Genomic DNA, 20,327 nt, shown 5'->3' on the forward strand with positions numbered 1-20,327 from the left:
ATCCCACCTTTTGGGACAAAAATCCACTATTTGATAAAAACTGCTGGGAAAATTGGAAGGCAGTGTGGGAGAGATTAGGTTTGGATCAACACCTCACACCCTATACCAAGATAAACTCAGAATGGGTGAATGACTTGAACATAATGAAGGAAACTATAAGTAAATTATGTGAACACAGAATAGTATAAATGTCAGACCTTTGGCAAAGGAAAGATTTTAAAACCAAGCAAGACTTAGAAAAAGTCACAAAATGTAAAGTAAATAATTTTGATTACATCAGATTAAGTTTTTGTATAAACAAAACCAATGTAACCAAAATTAGAAAGGAAATAACAAATTGGGAAACAATCTTCATAACAAAAACCTCTGACAAAGGTCTAATTACTCAAATTCACAAAAAGCTAAATCAATTGTACAAAGAATCAAGCCATTCTCCAGTTGATAAATGGGCAAGGGACATGAATAGGCAATTTTCAGTCAAAGAAATCAAAAATATTAATAAGCACATGAAAAAGTGTTCTAAATTTCTAATAATCAGAGATGCAAATCAAAACAACTCTGAGGAATCACCTCACACCTAGCAGATTGGCTAACATGACAGCAATGGAAAATAATGAATGTTGGAGGGGATATGGCAAAGTCAGGACATTAATTCATTGATGGTGGAGTTGTGAATTGATCCAACCATTCTGGAGGTCAATTTGGAACTATGCCCAAAGGGCGCTAAGAGACTGTCTGCTCTTTGATCCAACTATAGCACTGCTGGGTTTGTATCCTAAAGAGATAATAAGGAAAAAGACATGCACAAGAATATTCATAGCTGTGCTCTTTGTGGTGGCAAAAACATGGAAAATGAGGGGATGCCATTCAATTGGGGAATGGCTGAACAAATTGTGGTATATGTTGGTGATGGAATACTATTGTGCTCAAAGGAATAATAAAGTGGAGGAATTCCATGGGAACTGGAACAACCTCCAGGAAGTGATGCAGAGTGAGAGGAGCAGAACCAGGAAAACACTGTACACAGAGACTGAAACACTGTGGTACAATGTATGTACCACATGTATGTGGTACCATATGTAGTACCACATGAATGTAATGGACTTCTCCATTAGTGACAATTCAGTGATCCTGAACAACTTGGAGGGATCTACGAGACAAAGCACTATCCACATTCAGAGGAAAAACTGTGGGAGTAGAAACACAGAAGAAAAAACAACTGCTTGATTACATGGGTCAAAGGGCATATGATCAGGCATATAGACCCTAAAGGAACATCCTAGTGCAAACATCAACAGCATGGAAATCGGTTCTTTTCAAGGACATATGTAATACCCAGTGGAATTACATGTTGGCTATGGGAAGGGTGAGGCAGGGAGGGGAGGGAGAAATAGAATATGATTTTTGTAACCAAGGAATAATGTTCGAAATTGACCAAAAAATAAAACCAAACCAAACAAAACAAAAAAAGAAACCTCCTTTCCTCCACCCCCAAATTACCTCTTAGTAAATTGGAAGTCTCATATTCTCATATTTATTTGCTCATTGTTTCCCCATTAGAATTTGAGTTTTTTTGACTACAGAAACCATGTTTTCTCTATTTATTTTATCCCTAGCATTTACCACATTGTATAGCACATAGCTTAATAAGTGCCTCGCTTAATAAATATGCTTGTTAATTGACTCTTGTTTCCCTCCATTTGTGCAAAACAGTTGTCATTTGTTGATCTCCCTTTCTTTTTTCAAATTACCCTGCATTAACTTTGCAATTTAACACTTGTGTCTCCTTGTAGAAAGTAAATTTCTCATCATCAGTGATCTGAGAATAATAAATTAGAAATGAATGGGACTTTAGAGGCCATTTAGTCCAACCCCCTTATTTTTTAAATGATAAAAGCTATATTTTCTTTTTATATTGTCACCATAGTGTTTCACATAGAATAGTATTTCACAAATAGCAAGTATTCATTAAATGCCTGCTTAGTTGACACTAGGAGCAGATAAGATGACTCAGTGGATAGAATACTGGGCCTGGAGTCAGGAAGATCTGAGTTCATATATGACCTCATACTAGCCCTGTATATCCCTGGGAAATCACTTAAATATAGTTTACCTTAATTCATTGGAGAAAGAAATGGCAAATCACTCTAATATCTTAACTTATTGAATATTATAATTGATATTATACAATAAACTTATATTCTAGTAGAAGAAATTATAATGGTTCTTTTTAAGCCTCTGAGTTTAAAAGCATACCCTGTGAACCAGAGGCCTCATCTAATAGTGTCACAGTGCTGCAACTTGATTTTGAGGGTAAACAGTCTGGAGAATTTCTCCTAATGACATTTTCCTACACCCTAGAATTGTGGAAAATTGGCAGCTTCTCCTTTGTCACATGTACCCTGGTCCTTAGGGTTAAGGATTTTCCCTCCTTGGTACATAATATCTGAATTGTACACTATTCATTTGAATTTTAAATAATAATGACTCAGTTTTCTGCATTTTCTTAGAGATATTACTTATTATCAATTTGTAACATGAATGAATAGTATTTTACTATCTCAGGCTACAACATATTTAAATGTGAGCACTGGATTTGTTGGGTAAGGAGATAGGATTCTATGATAGAAAATCCCACCCTACCTTTCTTTTTTGGCTGCCTGAGTTTAGACTGTGGAACAGTCAGAGCTAGTCCTTGATATGGAGTAGTAAGGAGATCAGAGAAAAATGGGAAATTCTCTTCCAGTTCTTCTTTGGATTGCATTCTATTTCTCCATTTCTTAAATGATGGGAAAAACAACTCCCTCCCAGAATTTCATAATTCCCCACTAGTTTTTATTTTCCCTTTTTTCTTTTTCCCTAATTAGCTCTCTTCATCTTATGCTTGTTTCCCACTTACCTCTCATTCTCCCCAAAGTTAAAATCAGTAAACAAGAGTCTGGAGGGAGGTGATTAGGATTAGTGTATCGGGACTTGTTCAGACCTCCTTGTATACATCTTCTCTCCCTATTCCATCCATCCCATAGCTGGGAATAAGTGTTGTACTTTTCAATCTGTAATTCATCTCCTTTTAAAAATAGTAACAAATATCAAAGCATCATTGACTCATGCAAATAGAATCTTTGGACACCATTTAAATATTTCATGTAGGAGAAATAAAGTACTCATATTAAAATACCCGTGTGAATTACTGAACTCCAGGCTTCTCATTGAAGGATAATCATCTTTCAAACTAGAAAAAAAGAAAATCTCGAATCATAGGGGAAACATTTTGTGTACATCTTATTGTACCATGAGTGCATTTTTCTCAGATCTGTCTGAGTCTCACTAAGACAGCATTAGCAGAAATGATAAATATACCTGATGATTAAGCCAGGTGGCAAAGCCATCGTTTGTCAGGCTGCCTAGATAGATACCTGAGTCTGAGAGGAAACCTGGGACTGTCTTCCTAGGGCTAGGGGAGACCAGGAATACTGAATAGTGGAGTGATTGATCTCTTTGGAAAAGGATGCCAGCTGGAGTGCACACAAACAATTCCTTCTGGATTTTCCTTAAAAGCTAAATTGATGGCAACTTGCAAAAAGAGCAGCTCAGGCCTATGTCCCTGCAAACATATGATAAAGCTTCATCTCAGTTGCTAATAGGAGGAACTGACAATAAAAAGGAAAAAAAAAGAAGTATCCTGAGTGAAGTCATGAGAAGAAATAGCACTCGACTCCTAGATTAAGGAAGTAATTGCTATTTGGCGATGTTCTTCATCAGGGGCGTTCAGGAGCCCAGCTGTGCAAATTGTTTGTCTTTTATTTTCATTACATCAAATAATGTCACTAGGAAAAAAAAGGTATTTTAATTAAAAGACTATATGAAGGAGTTACTTTGCAACTTTGCCATCAAGTAAATTAGCTATGTCAAACAGAACACTGTTAGTATATTTCAGTTTTCCATTTTGTCTTAATTTATCAGCGCCCTGGCACAGAGAAGAAGGTACTTACTATATGTTTATTTAATTGAGTTAGATCATGAAATATGCTGATTTGACTTTATAAAATTGCATAGAAAACCAAATCTTAATTTTCACCAAAATATCTTGCATCTGTTTTTCTTTTATAACTACTACCTTCGTGATAGTAACTTATAGGTGTATAATTGTTATCATTAGCTAATATTTTTTATAGTGCTGCTGAACTGATTTTCTTTTTAACATGGGAAGAGTTGGAGCAGGTAGGTAGGTGGCTCAGTGGATAGAGAACCAGGACTGGAGATGGGAAAGCCTGGATTCAAATGTGGCTTTCCACCTTCCCTAGCTGTGTGACCCTGGGCAAATTGTTTAATCGCTATGGTTAATGCTTATTGCTCTTCTGCCTTGTAAATCTTGTATTTATTCTAGATAGAAGGTAAAATTAAAAAAAAACACAACAAAAAAATCTTCCCCCCCAAATAAGGGAATGGTCTGGGTATGGGAAAAAAGGAGATGAACGTATCAGAAAATGAAGATGTAAAAGCAAAAGATCAATGAAATAAAGAAGATAAGACAACTTCTTTCTTAATGTATGCTTATTTAAAATTAAATTCTTATATTCAGGATTTTGATTTCTTAAACATATTCATGTATATATGTGAAGTCTCTGTTAACTTCGTTAATGTGGCATTTACATACCCAGCAGTTAGCGCTCTTGAATAAGCGGAGGTGGGGGGTTCCTAAGAGGGAAAAGGTAATCACTATTATCATAATTAAATCACAATTAAGTTACAATTAAATCTTTTTGAGGTGTCTAAATCAAAAACTTCTTTGGAGCTGGAGACAGCTTGTGAAAATCTTCAGTTTCATATATAATAACCCTTTTATTAATTGAAAGAACAGGTAGGTGGGACAGAGGTTAGAATGCCAGTCCTGGAGATAGGAAGACCTGAATTCCAATCTGGCATCAGATACTTATTAGCATTATTACCTTGGACAAGTCACTTAACTCTTTTTGTTTCAGTTTTCTCATCTGTAAAAATGAACTGGAGAGGGAAATGGCAGACTACTCTAGTGGCTTTGCCAAAAGAACCCCAAATGGGGTTATGAAGAGTTGGACAGAACTGTATATCAACAAAAGCTACATTATTCTGGGCTAGTCACTTAGCTGCTATTTGTCTCATTTTCTTCATCTAACAAGTGAAAATAATGGTATTACCTGTCTCCCAGGGTTGGAGTGAGGTACAAATAATATAGTATTTGTAAAGCATAATGCCTGCCACATATTAAGTGCTATGTAAATGTAAGCTATTATTATAGAACATATTATTTTAATATTTAAACTCCTTTAACTTTTTCTTTAGGGAATATTTTAAAACTTTTTTTCCTTTGTGACTTTATTAAAAATTTTTTTTCAATTTTCTAGTTTCTTTAACTTTAGAATATTGAAAAGAATGGAGCATCCTGATATTAGGGATTGAGAATGTCAGTAGAGAAGAATATTGGCTAGTCTGCCTATAGCAAGGGGAACCAATAATATAATCTGGAAAATGAGATACCAAGTGAATGGAGATAGAATTTGAGTGCCCTCTACTGAAGTGATATAAAGTTAAAGTTCAACAATTCTGATTCAACCTTCTTTACATTAATGGTATCTGAGTTTCCATTTTCTCAGATTAAGATGGAAATATATGAACAAGTCTTGTTCCTAAATAAAATAGGTAATGCACAGTATAAACAGTAACAAAGAAGCCTAAATGTGTTTTATACTTTTCTGGTAGAAAAATATACGATGAACCAATTGAATTTGGTCTTATTTGGTGAGGTTTTTTTCCCACTATTAAAGCTTCAAGAAATGTAAAGCATGCCCATTAAATAATGTCTTAATCATTGTATGGGCCCCAACATGTTTGTTGACTGACTGAATGCATGTTTCTATATCCTTGAATGAATGGATGAAGATAGAAAATTTGGAAACTTGAATATAAGCTGGCAACTCCTTCTAGTAGGGTTTTGTTTTCAATTTATTTTAGTTCTTCAGTATAGTTCCCATGGGGCTTAGCAAACTGAAATATGCCACATTAATGCCAAGAAATACATACATAATAAATATGAACAGAAAGTGAAAATATTTGCTGTACCATATGGTCCAATGAGATATCAACATGAGTTAAGAGACTAGAATACATGTTAAATCCTAAATACACCTTTTGAGTTATGTGACATGTACAAGCTCTTCATGGCCTCTCCTTTTAACATTTTTAATTTTTGAGTCAATTGAAATATCCAATTCTACAGATACTAAGATTGCTATTTATTTTGATCAGTAGTTATTATTTTAAAGATGTTTTCATTGCATATTGCTAGCTACCCATCTTGAAGATATAAATATGGCTGTTAGAGAAACATTTAAAAATAACAGTCAAGAATTTTTTTTTTTTTTGATGAGGAAGCATTAAGGGGGAGTAAATACTCTCTCACACACATGCACACACATAACCACTTATGAATATCATTTGGAATTTGTTCTTATTTAACCTAGAGACAAAAAGGCTTGGCATGATAAGAATTTAATTTCTGTGAAGGGCTCAAGTTTAGACTAGATTAACTCTAAAACTCCTAGAATTAAAGGTCTGCAATTACATGCTTCTTAGAAGGATATCATATGTATGGGGTAAAAGGAAGTAGTAGTCTTGCTTTGCTTCAGAAGGGAAATTATTACCAAGGAGCAGAGGCAATAATGAGGTAGAGTTTGGTTCTACATAAAATAGAAGTCCCTAGCAATAATGGTTTTCTAACAAGGTGGAGTTTACTAACTTCTGAGCTACCTCAGGATTTGAGGAGTTTCTGATTATTTCAAGTCCTTGGAAAGAGATTGAGAAAGCATCAAGGATGTTGTAGAAAGGAATCATATTTATGGTAGGAATTGGATTATTAGAAGAACTTCTCTGGTACTTTCTAACTCAAAATTCCTTGATGCCCTTTCTTTCCATTTTAATCCTTCACTATTCATCTGTATGATCTATAAATCCTGACTTAGTTAAACTCAAACATTGAATATATTGAATAACTAAAACATGCATAAAATTTACTTTTTAGAAAATCAAATGTGGGTTTGTGTATGTATGTATGTAAGGTACTGTCCCATTGGTATGTGAACAATTTGGTTCCTGAAAACGTCAGGAAAATAATATACGTAAAAGATGAAAAAGTTAGCTTAAGAAGAAATAGTCTTTTGCATAAGATATGGTCCAGAGACATAGACTCTTTTGTGGACCATAAATGGAATTACTCTTCAGAAGAATGTAATATGGGCACCTTTCTCAAAAAGACCATCTACAATAATTATCTCCATTTTTTTCATCTCTCAATTTCTTCTTAACCCTTTACAATCCAGCTTTTGACCTTATCATTCCACTGAAAATATTCTCTCAAAGTTACTAATGATCTTTTCTGACCCTTTTCTGTTTCTTATATTACCTTTACATATTGTTTCATTCCTTTTGAAATGTGACATTGATGGATATTTTGAGGAAATGAATTAAGAACTGCTTCTTATTTGTTTGAATGTTATAAAATATATCCATTGCTCTCTTTGCATCATAGAATTCTATATTTCGAACTAGAAGAGACTTTAGAAGTTGGCTAGCTTACCACTAATTTTACAGTCTTAGTACCTGTCCCAAAAATGTTAAGTAATTTGTCTAAAGTCACCTGGATGTCAAGTAGCAAAGATACTTTTATATTAATGATGTCAATATACACAATATACACCTTTTTCTTAGTGAATTGCATTGGAATTAGCATTAGAAGATCTTGGTTGGAATCCTGACTGTACTGTTTGCTACCTGTGTGATCAATTTATTTAATTCTTCTGGGGCTCAGTTTATCCATTTGTAAAACAAAGTGTATAGACAAGGTGGCCTCTAGGATACCTTCAACTCTAAATCTATTATCCAATGACCTTTTTAAAAAATAAACTTAAATAATGTAATGTTAAGTGTCATAGGTCAGTGATTTCTACACAGTACTATAGAACATCACACTGATATAAACTAAAGACTGTATATTTAGAGTTCTGCATAGAGACTATTTGAATAAAATTACCAACCTTGATGTTAATCAGATATATAATTGGATTTAATCCATTTTCCTCATAATACTATTTTATTTCTTTTTTCTTTAGTGTTAGCTTTAAAGAATTAATAATTTAAATAATTAAACAAAATGAACTTATTGTCTTAATGTAATTGTTAGATATTCTGATGATGTAAACAATTTAAACTCCATTGAAATCTGACGTTATCAAGAAACAATAAGGAACAATTAGTCTAGAATATTTTTTTTATTTTTTTTTTAGAAAAAGATCATTCTTAAGAAATAGATATAATAGTTTTAGGATAATATAAGTTCATGACATTGAAAAGAATTCCAAAATCAGGTTTATTCCTGTTGATTACTGTAAAAGAAAAAAATAATTATAACAACAAAGAATGAGATAAGTGGATCTATTTGCTATTACTACCTATAGTCATACTATAATGGTATAACAAATTATAACTATAATATTATAGTCATCTTAGAATATACCTATGATGTTATTGGATGACTATGTAAATACATGGCCACAAAAAGATAGTATGCTTTGATAAGAACTACCTTTTATCAATGTTTTCACATTATTCTTTCCTTATTTTTCATTAAAGGCCTCATTCGTTTGCAAGAGCTCATCAAAGCTCCATCCAGGTACAATCTGCGACTGAAAATACGTCAGTTACCTGCTGACACAAAGGATGCAAAACCTTTACTAAAGGAGATGAAAAGAGGCAAGGAATTTCATGTAATCTTTGACTGCAGTCATGAAATGGCAGCAGGCATTCTGAAACAGGTAATCACTGACTTGATTAGATGGCAAGGTTCAATTACACTTAATAAATTAAATTTTGAAGTTGAAGCGAGGTTTCACTTTCAAATAGCCAATAGCTGTTTTCTCTAGTCAGGAAGAAAAATTAGTCAAAAATGAACTTGAGATATTTTAATAATAGAGGATATGATAATTGATTTCCATTTAATTTTCTTTTACATAAAATTATAAATATTTTTTAAAATGTCACTCAATGTATTTTTTCAAAGAGCCATAACATTGTTTGTAAATGTATATGACATGCATGATGAGTTTTTCACTGTTTTTCACTGGGAAGATATGAAATTTCTAGGTTGTTGCTTTCCCCTCCATGTGACTTACAGGCATTTTGAATGACTTTGTCAGCCAGGAATAGAGATAGACCTTGTGACTGACCATTTTAAGATCTGCTGTCAGTTTGTCAATCAGCCCAATATGTTGAGTTCTCCTTTTAAATGAAACATTGTGTTCTACGTCTGATATATCTTGGCTACATGATCCTGGACATGATCCTTAGGCTCTAGGCAACTCTGAGGCTATAAGTTGTAGAGAAGATGCTGACCTATGCTGTTAGAGGGAATTCAAAATGTCACTGAATTTACAGCTCCAATCACTGTCTCTATAATTTTCAAGTTGTTATATGAGCCAGTATTCGGTATAGCACATTGCATATACCACAAGCAGGCCCAATTTTCCTCCCCTCAGTCTATACAGATTTTAAAAAAGGAATTATGATGTGACTACCTTATGTGATGAATTTGTTTTGTTTCTCAATTTGAGCCCAGGTCCCATTGTATTCAAATTTATGATATGAATAAATGTTAAATACTCAAATGCTCTATGATATCATTCACTTAAATATTCTGCTATGGGAAATTCTTCTACCAACATAGATCACAACCCAGTTAATGTGGTCTAGAAAACTCTTAGGCAATTGTCTTAAGAGCATTGGAGTTAAATGACTTGCCCAGGATCATATGCATATAAATTTTAGTATGCAAATTCAAACAAACAATATTTATAATAGTAACATCATTATGACATGGAAAAAAAAGCATCTATAGGAAAAGTTTACTGAGATGATGGTGCCCTTTTATTTATTTATTTATTTTGTGTCAGTCATTCCTTCAGTGAAGATTTAAACCAGACTTCTTTTGTGATTTTATTTCTTCTCTATATATTAACTAAATAGTTAACTCTTATTCATTTTTTCCTCTTGTATGAGAACTCCCAGAAATTTTCTGTCTAAATTTGCAATAATTTTTCCCTCTTGCATTCTTATTTTATTTATTTATTTAAAAAACCCTTACCTTCTGTCTTGGAACCAATACTGTGTATTGGTTCCAAGGCAGAAGAGTGATAAGGTCTAGGCAATGAGAGTTAAGTGACTTGCCCAGGGTCACACAGCTGGGAAGTGTCTGAGGTCAGATTTGAACCTAGGACCTCCCATCTCGAGGCCTGGCTCTCAATCCCCTGAGCTACCCAGCTGCCCCCTTGCATTCTTATTTTAATGTAAAACCTTTTATGTAGTTATCTCAATGTCCTTTCCCAGGTATACAAGAAGGTAGCATCCAGTACAATCTTGTGTAGTTTCTAAAACTAGTTTATATACATAGATTTTAGTGTCAACTAATTGTCACCATTTGAAGTATTCCTCCCCCCCAACATTTGTTACAGCCATTTAATGTGTCTAGTCAAACACACAATCAGCCTCTTGTTAATTTCATTCTGTCTGTTAAAAATAAAAGTGTTATACAGTTCCACCTCTTTAACAGTCACTATCAGTGCTACAATTGTTTCCTAGAGATTTAGCCATGGAGTCAGTAGACTTTTAGCACATAAATGTCTTTCTTCCTCCTTTCTCTCAGCATCATTTTTCATTACCCTTAGAAAACATTTCCCTCTAAGCCATTCGCTTTCCTCTAAATATCTAGAATCCCTTTAAATATTTCCTTTTCCAAACCTTCACATAGACTTTATCTTCTTTAATGGGAAAATAGGATCCTCTTGCTCTTTCCATCATAGGTTAAGACGTATGTGGCAATGGTACTGTGGAAATTGCTCAGCAGATGAGAATATACAGATAATCTTGCAGAAATGTACCAATATCCTGTGGAAAGCACCTGTTTCCATTTCATGGTTTCACTATATGCAAAACTGAATTTAGTAATCACTAGCGACTAAAATGACTATCTTTGTGGATATACTTCCTAACAGTTTATAAGAAGTTTTGCAGAATGAGGAAAAGACATAGTGTCTTCTTGTTATGGGTAGTTTAACTCCAAATGTCATTGCTTTCAGTATGTTGATGTAAAATTCACAAGAACTTTAAGAATGTAGAATTAAACCATAACAATTCACTACTGTGCAATTAGAAGACTGGAAACTCTACTTTTAATTATCTGTACTTTTTGAGTAATGGTAGTGATATTGGATCTGCTCCATTACTGCTAAGGAAATGTTAAAGGGCTCAGCACGAGGACTCCTTTATTTTGCTTGTACTTTGTTTTTAATTGCATACTACTACTTCTCAAAATGAAATGGTGCTCTTCATTTCGAGATTTTTTTTAGTGAAGACATTAAAAATACAATGAACTAAGATACCCTGATTTCAGGATTTGGGTGGCATCTTAATGCCTTCATTAATATGTAAAGCTATAGACTTTTAAACACCCAACATTCTAATAGTAATCTTTCTATCAGAAGATCTGGTTCATAAATTCCTTTAATAGTTACTAATCTCTTTTAACTGCTGAGAAATGATTTGCTTGACCTGATTTTAGTGTAACTCAAATACAATAGGTTGGATTCCAGTTGAATTAACTGTTTTGTTCTCACTTGTCATAAGCCTCAAGCTTACATATTGTGTGACCTTTCAATAATTAAATTTTTGTTTCTCTCCTAGGCATTAGCTATGGGAATGATGACAGAGTATTATCATTATATCTTTACTACATTGGTAAGTATTTTATTAAACCAAAAAGATGGTGGCAAAAGGCCTTTCTTTGTTTTAAGTAGCAGGAGCTGTCATTGTTATAATTTGATCATGAGAAATAGTCTTTTAAGTAGGTTGAAAGGAAGATGATGCCTGGTATTTTTGTAGAAATATTTTGTCATTTTTTAAAACCCTTACTTTCTGTTTTAGAATCAGACTGTGCATTGGTTGCAAAGCAGAAGAACAGTAAGGGCTAGCCCATGGGGGTTAAATGACTCACTCAGGGTCACACATCAGGGAAGTACCTGAGGTCACATTTGAACCCAGGACCTCCTGTCTCTAAACCTGACTCTTAAACGACTGAGTCATCTAGCTGCCCCCTTGTTTTCGCTATTTTTGATAAAAAACCCAAAAAACCAAAAACTTGCATGTTAGTGATATCAACTAGTATCAGGGGAAACGAATAAACATTAGAGGTAAACTACTGATTTTGAAATAGAAATATTGTGAGTTTTAATTCCCAATGAATATATTTTTTAATAATGGCATTGTTTTACTGGTTCATCAGGATAATTTGGTTTTTTTAAGTGCTGCTCTGATAAATGGATACCTTTATAATACATATCCATTCATTCTTTTATTACTGCTGAAACAGAAATACTCAATGCAGCAAGGAACTAACTCTGTACCACTGAGTCATGGAGTCCATGGGAATGTAAAAACACAAGAAGCTAAAGTGTTTTTCTTTACAAGAGCTTGATCAGACTGTAACAAAGTATCTAGATAGGGACTCACATTAAGCCACTTGCAATAGTTATATTTTGCTTCAAAGTGCCAGAGGTTAAAAGCTGCATTAAAGACAAACTGACAGCAGCTGCCTGCTGATGGCCACTTTAAAATCACTCTCAGTCTTCCACAGCAATTTGCATTAACATTTCCTTAGAAAATCTCGGTTAGGCAACTGTATTTTTCCATTTCAGTGAGTAATACTTTAGAAAAGTTTCAGTAGAGACCATCTTAAAGATCTATTTCTCTGTGATAAAAAAATAGTCCTGTGAGACCAATATGCTAAAATCTCAACTTGGTCATATTTCAAGGAATTGCACTTTTCTTATATTCTAGTAATATGAGATTGTTTGAATTAGTACTTTTAGTTTGTCACTTTGAATCCAGTTTGACAGTGTACTTTAGAAGCTATGCTTAGTTAAAATGGATCTTCAACATTTTTTCGTCTTCTTAAAGAGGATTCATTATTCATTGTTATTCATTCATAACTAAATATCTTGGATATCTGGTTAATGTTGGAAATCTCTATTGCTTCCTCTTTCCTCCTTAACCTGTTGCAATTTGGTATCCAGCTCAGTGCTGTTAAAACTATGGAATACAGTCTTCTATGGACTTCTATGTGTCCGCTCTAAAGGATTTTTCTCACTCATCCTTTTTGACCTCTGTGTAGCTTTTGACACTGACAACCAGCTTTTCCTTTGAAAGCCTGTCCTCCTTTGGTTTCCATGATATTGTACAGTACAGGGATTCCTCCTTTAACTGTGCCATCTCTGTCTCTTGTACTCACCCCTCTTGTCTTCCTGCCATGACAATGTTGGCATTTCACAAGGTTCAGTCTTTTGTTCTTTGTTCTTTTCTCTTTAGGTTCTCAGTCTTAGGAGTCACTTGTTCTCACAGCTTCAACTATTACTTCTATATGAAAAACTGCCCAGATTTTATTGCACTTTGCCCTCCATTTCCAAATTTTCAAGTGCCTCTTGGACATTTTTTCTTCAGACACTAGATGCTTAAAACTAAAGATCTTTTTGAACAAGGGAATATTGTTTAGTTTTTTATCTGAATTTCCAATACTTTTCACAGTTCCCTGTACATGGTGGCTCCTAAGAAGTCTTGAGTGAACGAAGTAAATCTTTTCCTTCCTAAGTAATTCCTTCTCATGATTTACTTGCAGGAATTCAACATTTTATTGTGCTTTGCTTTATTCATTTTCACAGATAAAACATTTTTTTAAAATTTGAATGTTTGTGGCAACTCTATATCAAGCAATTCTGTGTGTCATTTTTCCAACAGTACGTGCTCATATCACATCTCTGGGTCACATCTTGGAAATTTGCTCAGTATTTAAAACTTTTCATTATTATCATATCTATTATGATGATCTGTTTAGTGTTCTTTGACATTATTATTATAATTGCCTTGGGCTGCCTTGAATTACACCCCAAAACTTAATAAATGCTGTATGTATTCCATCTGATCTACTGACTGGCTGTTCCACATCTCTCTCCTCCTTGGGCTTCTCTAATCCCTGAGTCACAACAGTATTGAAACGAGGTCACTTAATAACTCTACAATGGCCTTAAGTATTCAAGTGAAAGGAAGAGTCAATCCATGAGGCAAACTTCATTCTTGTCTTATTTTAAGACATTGCCATAGCCACTCTGACCTTCAGCAACCACCACCCTGATCTGTCAGCAGCCATCAACATCAAGGCAAGACCCTTCACGAGAAAAATGATTATGAATTGCTAAAGGCTCAGATGATAGTTAGCATTTTTAGCAATAAATGATTGTTAAATGAAGGTATGTATCTTGTTGTTTTATTTTTTTCCCCATTTGAATTAGTTTATTTGGTCAATTTAAAACATTATTCCTTGGTTACAATAATCACATTATTTCCCTTCCTCCCCTCCAGCCACCCTTCCTGTAGCCAACGTGCAATTTCATTGGGTATTACTTGTGTCCTTGATTAGAACCTATTTCCATGTTGTTCATATTTGCACTAGGATGTTCATTTAGAGTCTACATCCCGAACCATATCCCTTCAATCCATGTATTCAAGTAGTTGTTTTCCTTTGGTGTTTTTTTTTTTTACAATCAATCACCAAGCATTTATTAAGTGCCATCTGTGTGCTAGATACTGTGCTAGGCACTAAGAGACAGAAACAATCGAGGCCCATGGTAGTTCACCAAGTAGTCTTTTGGGAAGAAGCCTCAGAGGATTGTAATGATCTTGATGCCCAGGAAGTCTGGCTATCAAGAGACTTGTTTAAGTGATCTGGAGGGATATGTGTTATATTTGTCTTACTTCATGAGTTGGTCACCAATTATCTGGGTAATAGGTGCCAGCTGATCTCTTTTTTTTTTTTAACATTATTTTATTTGGTAATTTCCAAACATTATTCACTGGAAACAAAGATCATTTTCTTTTCCTCCGCCCCCCCCCCTTCCCTCTCCCATAGCCGACACACGATTCCACTGGTTATCACATGTGTTCCTGTTTCTAACCCATTTCTATGTTGTTGGTATTTGCATTAGAGTGTTCATTTAGAGTCTCTCCTCAGTCCTATCACCTCCACCCCTGTAGTCAGGCAGTTGCTTTTCCTTGTTGTTTTTACTCCTACAGTTTATCCTCTGCTTGTGGATCCCTGCAGATTGTTCAGGGACATTGCATTGACACCAATGGAGAAGTCCACTACTTTCGATTGAACCACAGTGTATCAGTCTCTGTGTATAATGATTTCCTGGTTCTGTTCCTTTCGCTCTGCATCACTTCTTGGAAGTTGTTCCAGTCTCCATGGAATTCCTCTATTTTATTATTCCTTTTGCACAATAGTATTCCATCACCAACATATACCACAATTTGTTCAGCCATTCTCCAATTGATGGGCATCCCCTCGTTTTCCAATTTTTGGTCACCACAAAGAGTGCAGCCATGAATATTCTTGTACAAGTCTTTTTCCTTATTATCTCTTTGGGGTACAAACCCAGCAGTGCTATAGCTGGATCAAAGGGCAGACAGTCTTTTATTGCCATTTGGGCATAGTTCCAAATTGCCCTCCAGAATGGTTGGATCAATTCACAACTCCACCAGCAATGAATTAATGTCTCCACTTTGCCAAATCCCCTCCAGCATTCATTACTTTCCATAGCTGTCATGTTAGCCAATCTGCTAGGTGTGAGGTGATGCCTCAGAGTTGTTTTGATTTGCATCTCTCTGACTATAAGAGATGTAGAGCACTTTTTCATGTGCTTATTAATGGTTTTGATTTCTTTGGCTGAGAACTGCCTGTTCATGTTCCTTGCCCATTTATCAATTGGAGAATGGCTTGATTTTTTGTACAATTGATTTAGTTCTTTGTATATTTGAATAATTAAACCTTTGTCAGAGGTTTTTATGAAGATTGTTTCCCAATTTGTTGCTTCCCTTCTGATTTTAGTTACATTGGTTTTGTTTATACAAAAACTTTTTAATTTGATGTATTCCAGATTATTTATTTTGCATTTTATAACTCTTTCTAAGTCTTGCTTGGTTTTGAAGTCTTTCCCTTCCCAAAGGTCTGACATGTGTACTATTCTGTGTTCGCCTAATTTTCTCATAGTTTCCTTCTTTATGTTCAAGTCATTCACCCATTTTGAATTTATCTTGATGTAAGGTGTGAGGTGTTGATCTAAACCTAATCTTTCCCACACTGTCCTCCAATTTTCCCAGCAGTTTTTTTATGAAATAGTGGATTTTTGTCCCAAAAGCTGGGATCTTTGGGTTTGTCATATACTGTCTTGCTGAGGTCACTTATCCTGAGTCTATTCCACTGATCCTACTTTCTGTCTCTTAGCCAGTACCAAATTGTTTTTGTGACCGCTGCTTTATAATATAGTCTGAGATCTGGGACTACAAGGCCCCCTTCCTTTGTATTTTTTTTTCATTATTTCCCTGGATATCCTTGATCTTTTGTTCTTCCAAATGAACTTTGTAATGTTTTTTTCTAAATCAGTAAAAATTTTTTTTCGAAGTTCCATGGGTATGGCACTAAATAGATAGATGAGTTTGGGTAGGATGGTCATTTTTATTATATTGGCTTGTCCTACCCATGAGCAGTTAATGTTTTTCCAATTGTTCTTAAGTCTAGTTTTAGTTGTGTGGAGAGTGTTTTGTAGTTGTATTCATATAGTTCCTGTGTTTGTCTTGGGAGATAGATTCCTAGGTATTTTATTTTGTCTAAGGTGATTTTGAATGGGATTTCTCTTTCTAGTTCTTGCTGCTGAGCTGTGTTGGAATTATATAGAAATGCTGATGACTTATGTGGGTTTATTTTGTATCCTGCAACTTTGCTAAAGTTGTTGATTATTTCGATTAGCTTTTTGGTTGAATCTCTAGGATTCTTTAGGTAGACCATCATGTCATCTGCAAAGAGCGATAATTTGGTCTCCTCCTTGCCTATTTTAATGCCTTCAATTTCTTTTTCTTCTCTAATTGCTATTGCTAGTGTTTCTAATACAATGTCAAATAATAAAGGTGATAATGGGCATCCTTGTTTCACTCCTGATCTTAATGGGAATGGATTTAGTTTATCCCCATTGCAGATGATATTAGTTGATGGTTTTAGATATATACTGTTTATTATTTTTAGAAACAGCCCTTCTATTCCTATGCTTTCCAGTGTTTTTAATAGGAATGGGTGTTGAATTTTATCAAGGGCTTTTTCTGCATCTATTGAAATAATCATGTGATTTTTGTTGGTTTGCTTGTTGATGTGGTCAATTATGTGGATGCTTTTCCTAATATTGAATCAGCCCTGCATCCCTGGTATGAATCCTACTTGATCATGGTGGATGATTCTTCTGATCACTTGCTGGAGTCTTTTTGCTAGTATCCTATTTAAGATTTTTGCATCTATATTCATTAGGGAGATTGGTCTATAGTTTTCTTTCTCTGTTTTTGGCCTGCCTGGCTTTGGAATTAGTACCATGTTTGTGTCATAAAATAATTTGGTAGAACTCCCTCTTTGCTTATTATGTCAAATAGTTTGTATGTATTTGAGTTAGCTGTTCTTTGAATGTTTGATAGAATTCACTGTTGAATCCATCAGGCCCTGGGGATTTTTTTTTAGGAAGTTCTTTGATGGCCTGTTCGATTTCTTTTTCTGATATGGGCTTATTTAAGAAATCTATTTCTTCTGTCAGTCTAGGCAGTTTGTATTTTTGTGTATATTCATCCATATCACCTAAATTGGTGTATTTATTGCCATATAGTTGGGCAAAGTAGTTCTTAATGATTGCCTTAATTTCCTCTTCATTGGAGGGGAGATCCCCCTTTTCATCCTTGATGCTGTTAATTTGCCTTTCTTCTTTCCTTTTTTTAATTAGATTGACCAGTACTTTGTCTATTTTGTCTGGTTTTTCAAAGTACCAGCTTCTAGTCTTGTTTATTAGCTCAATAGTTCTGTCACTTTCGATTTTATTAATTTCTCCCTTAATTTTTAGGATCTCTAGTTTGGTTTTCTTCTGGGGGTTTTTAATTTGTTCGTTCTCAAGTTTTTTGATTTGCATTTCCAATTCCTTGATCTCTGTCCTCCCTAATTTGTTAATATATGCACTCAGGGATATGAATTTTCCTCTAAGTACTGCCTTGGCTGCATCCCATAAAGTTTGAAAGGATGTCTCACCATTGTCATTTTCCTCAACTAAATTATTAATTGTTTCTATGATTTCTTCTCTAATTAACCGATTTTGGAGAATCATATTATTTAATTTCCAATTAATTTTTGATTTGGCTCTCCATGTATCCTTACTGATCAATATTTTTATTGCCTTGTGATCTGAAAAGGCTGCATTTATTATTTATGCTTTTCTGCATTTGAGTGCCATGTTTCTGTGACCTAGTGTATGATCTATTTTTGTGAATGTGCCATGTGGTACTGAGAAGAAGGTGTATTCCTTTTTGGTCCTATTTATTTTTCTCCGTATGTCTATTAACTCTAATTTTTCTAAGATTTCATTCACCTCTTTTACCTCCTTCTTGTTTATTTTTTGGTTTGATTTATCTAAATTTGATAGTGGTTGGTTCAAGTCTCCCACTAATATGGTTTTACTGTCTATTTCCTCCTTCAATTCTCCTAGTTTCTCCATTAAAAATTTGGATGCTATACCATTTGGTGCATACATGTTGATTAGTGATATTTCCTCATTGTCTATACTCCCTTTTAACAGAATATATTTACCTTCCCTATCCCTTTTGATCAGGTCTGGTTTTGCTTTGGCTTTGTCAGATATCATGATTGCAACTCCTGCCTTCTTCCTATCATTTGAGGCCCAAAAGGTCTTACTCCAAACTTTAATTCTAACCTTGTGCGTATCGACCCGCCTCATATGTGTTTCTTGAAGACAACAGATGGTAGGGTTTTGGGTTCTAATCCAATCTGCTATTTGTCTACGTATTATGGGTGAGTTCATCCCATTCACGTTCAAAGTTATGATTGTCACTTGTGGATTTGCTGGCATTTTGCTATCTTCCTCTAGTTTTGACCTTTCTTCTTTAGCTATATCCTTTTGAACCAGTGATTTACTTTGGTTCAGTACAGCTAGTCCCCTCCCTTGATATGCTTCCCTTTCTAGCCCCTCCATTTTTATGCTCCCTTCCCCTCCCCCCTCTCCTTCCCTCCCGTTTTATACTCGCTTCCCCCTCCCCCTCCTTAATTTTCCTTTCTTTCTTGCCCTAATGGATAAGATAGAATTCAGGATCCCACTGGATCTAGATGTTCTTCCCTCTCAGATTTGATTTCACTGAGAGTAAGGTTTAAGTAATTCCACTTCACGCTCTCTTCCTCTCCTTCTCATATGAGAGTTCTTCCCCTCCCCTTCCCATGTGTATCTTTATTTGGGAAAGATTATTCTATTAAGTCCCCCCTATTTCTTGAAGTAAATCTTAGTATTATCGATGGTTCCCCCCTCCCTTTTCCTTTCTTTGCCCCCACTTTCCCCAAATCTTCTTAATGCCCCAATCTTTCCCTATGCATGTTTCTTCTAACTACTCTTATGATGCATACAATTTTTGAGAGTTACACAAAACATTTTCCCCACATAGTAATATATATAATTTGATGTAAATGTAGTCCTTATAGAAGAGAGTTTGACTTAAAGAAAAAGATAAGATTTATCTCCTTTTCCCTTTCTTTCATATTTACCTTTTCATGTTTCTCCTGCTTTCTGTGCTTGGATATCAAATTTTTCACTAAGTTCTGGTCTTTTCTTAGCAAATGCTTGGAAGTCTTCTATTTTGTTGAATGCCCATACTTTCCCCTGGAAGTATATAGTCAGTTTTGCTGGGTAGTTGATTCTTGGTTGGAGACCCAGATCTCTTGCCTTTCTAAATATCGTGTTTCATGCTTTGTGGTCTCTTAGTGTGTTAGCCGCTAAGTCATGTGTGATCCTTATGGGAACCCCCCCTATATCTGAAGCTCCTCTTCTTGGCTTCTTGTAGGATTTTCTCCTTTTCTTGGAAGCTCTTGAATTTGGCAATTACATTGCTGGGGGTTGTCTTTTGGGGATTTAGTATAGATGGTGTTCTATGAACCCATTAAGGAGATTGGTCTATAGTTTTCTTTCTCTGTTTTTGACCTGCCTGGCTGTGGCATCAGTACCATATTTGTGTCGTAAAATGAATTTGGTAGAACTCCTTCTTTGCTCTTAGCTTATTCTGTCAAATAGTTTGAATAATATTGGGATTAGTTGTTCTTTATGTTTGATAGA

At 34.8% G+C, this 20,327-nt stretch overlaps 1 protein-coding gene across 2 annotated transcripts in view; it reads left to right on the top strand.

The window, feature by feature from the left end:
- GRIK2 (glutamate ionotropic receptor kainate type subunit 2) overlaps window positions 1-20,327 on the top strand; it is an 819,862-nt gene that overhangs the window by 300,895 nt on the left and 498,640 nt on the right. For both annotated transcript variants that reach the window (XM_001367939.3, XM_056818623.1), the window contains 2 exons: window positions 8,665-8,846; window positions 11,767-11,820. In XM_001367939.3, coding sequence (XP_001367976.1) covers window positions 8,665-8,846; window positions 11,767-11,820 — 236 coding nt within the window. The remainder of the gene's footprint in view (window positions 1-8,664; window positions 8,847-11,766; window positions 11,821-20,327) is intronic.

This window comes from Monodelphis domestica, chromosome 2 (assembly GCF_027887165.1).
Source record: "Monodelphis domestica isolate mMonDom1 chromosome 2, mMonDom1.pri, whole genome shotgun sequence".
NCBI lineage: Eukaryota > Metazoa > Chordata > Mammalia > Didelphimorphia > Didelphidae > Monodelphis > Monodelphis domestica.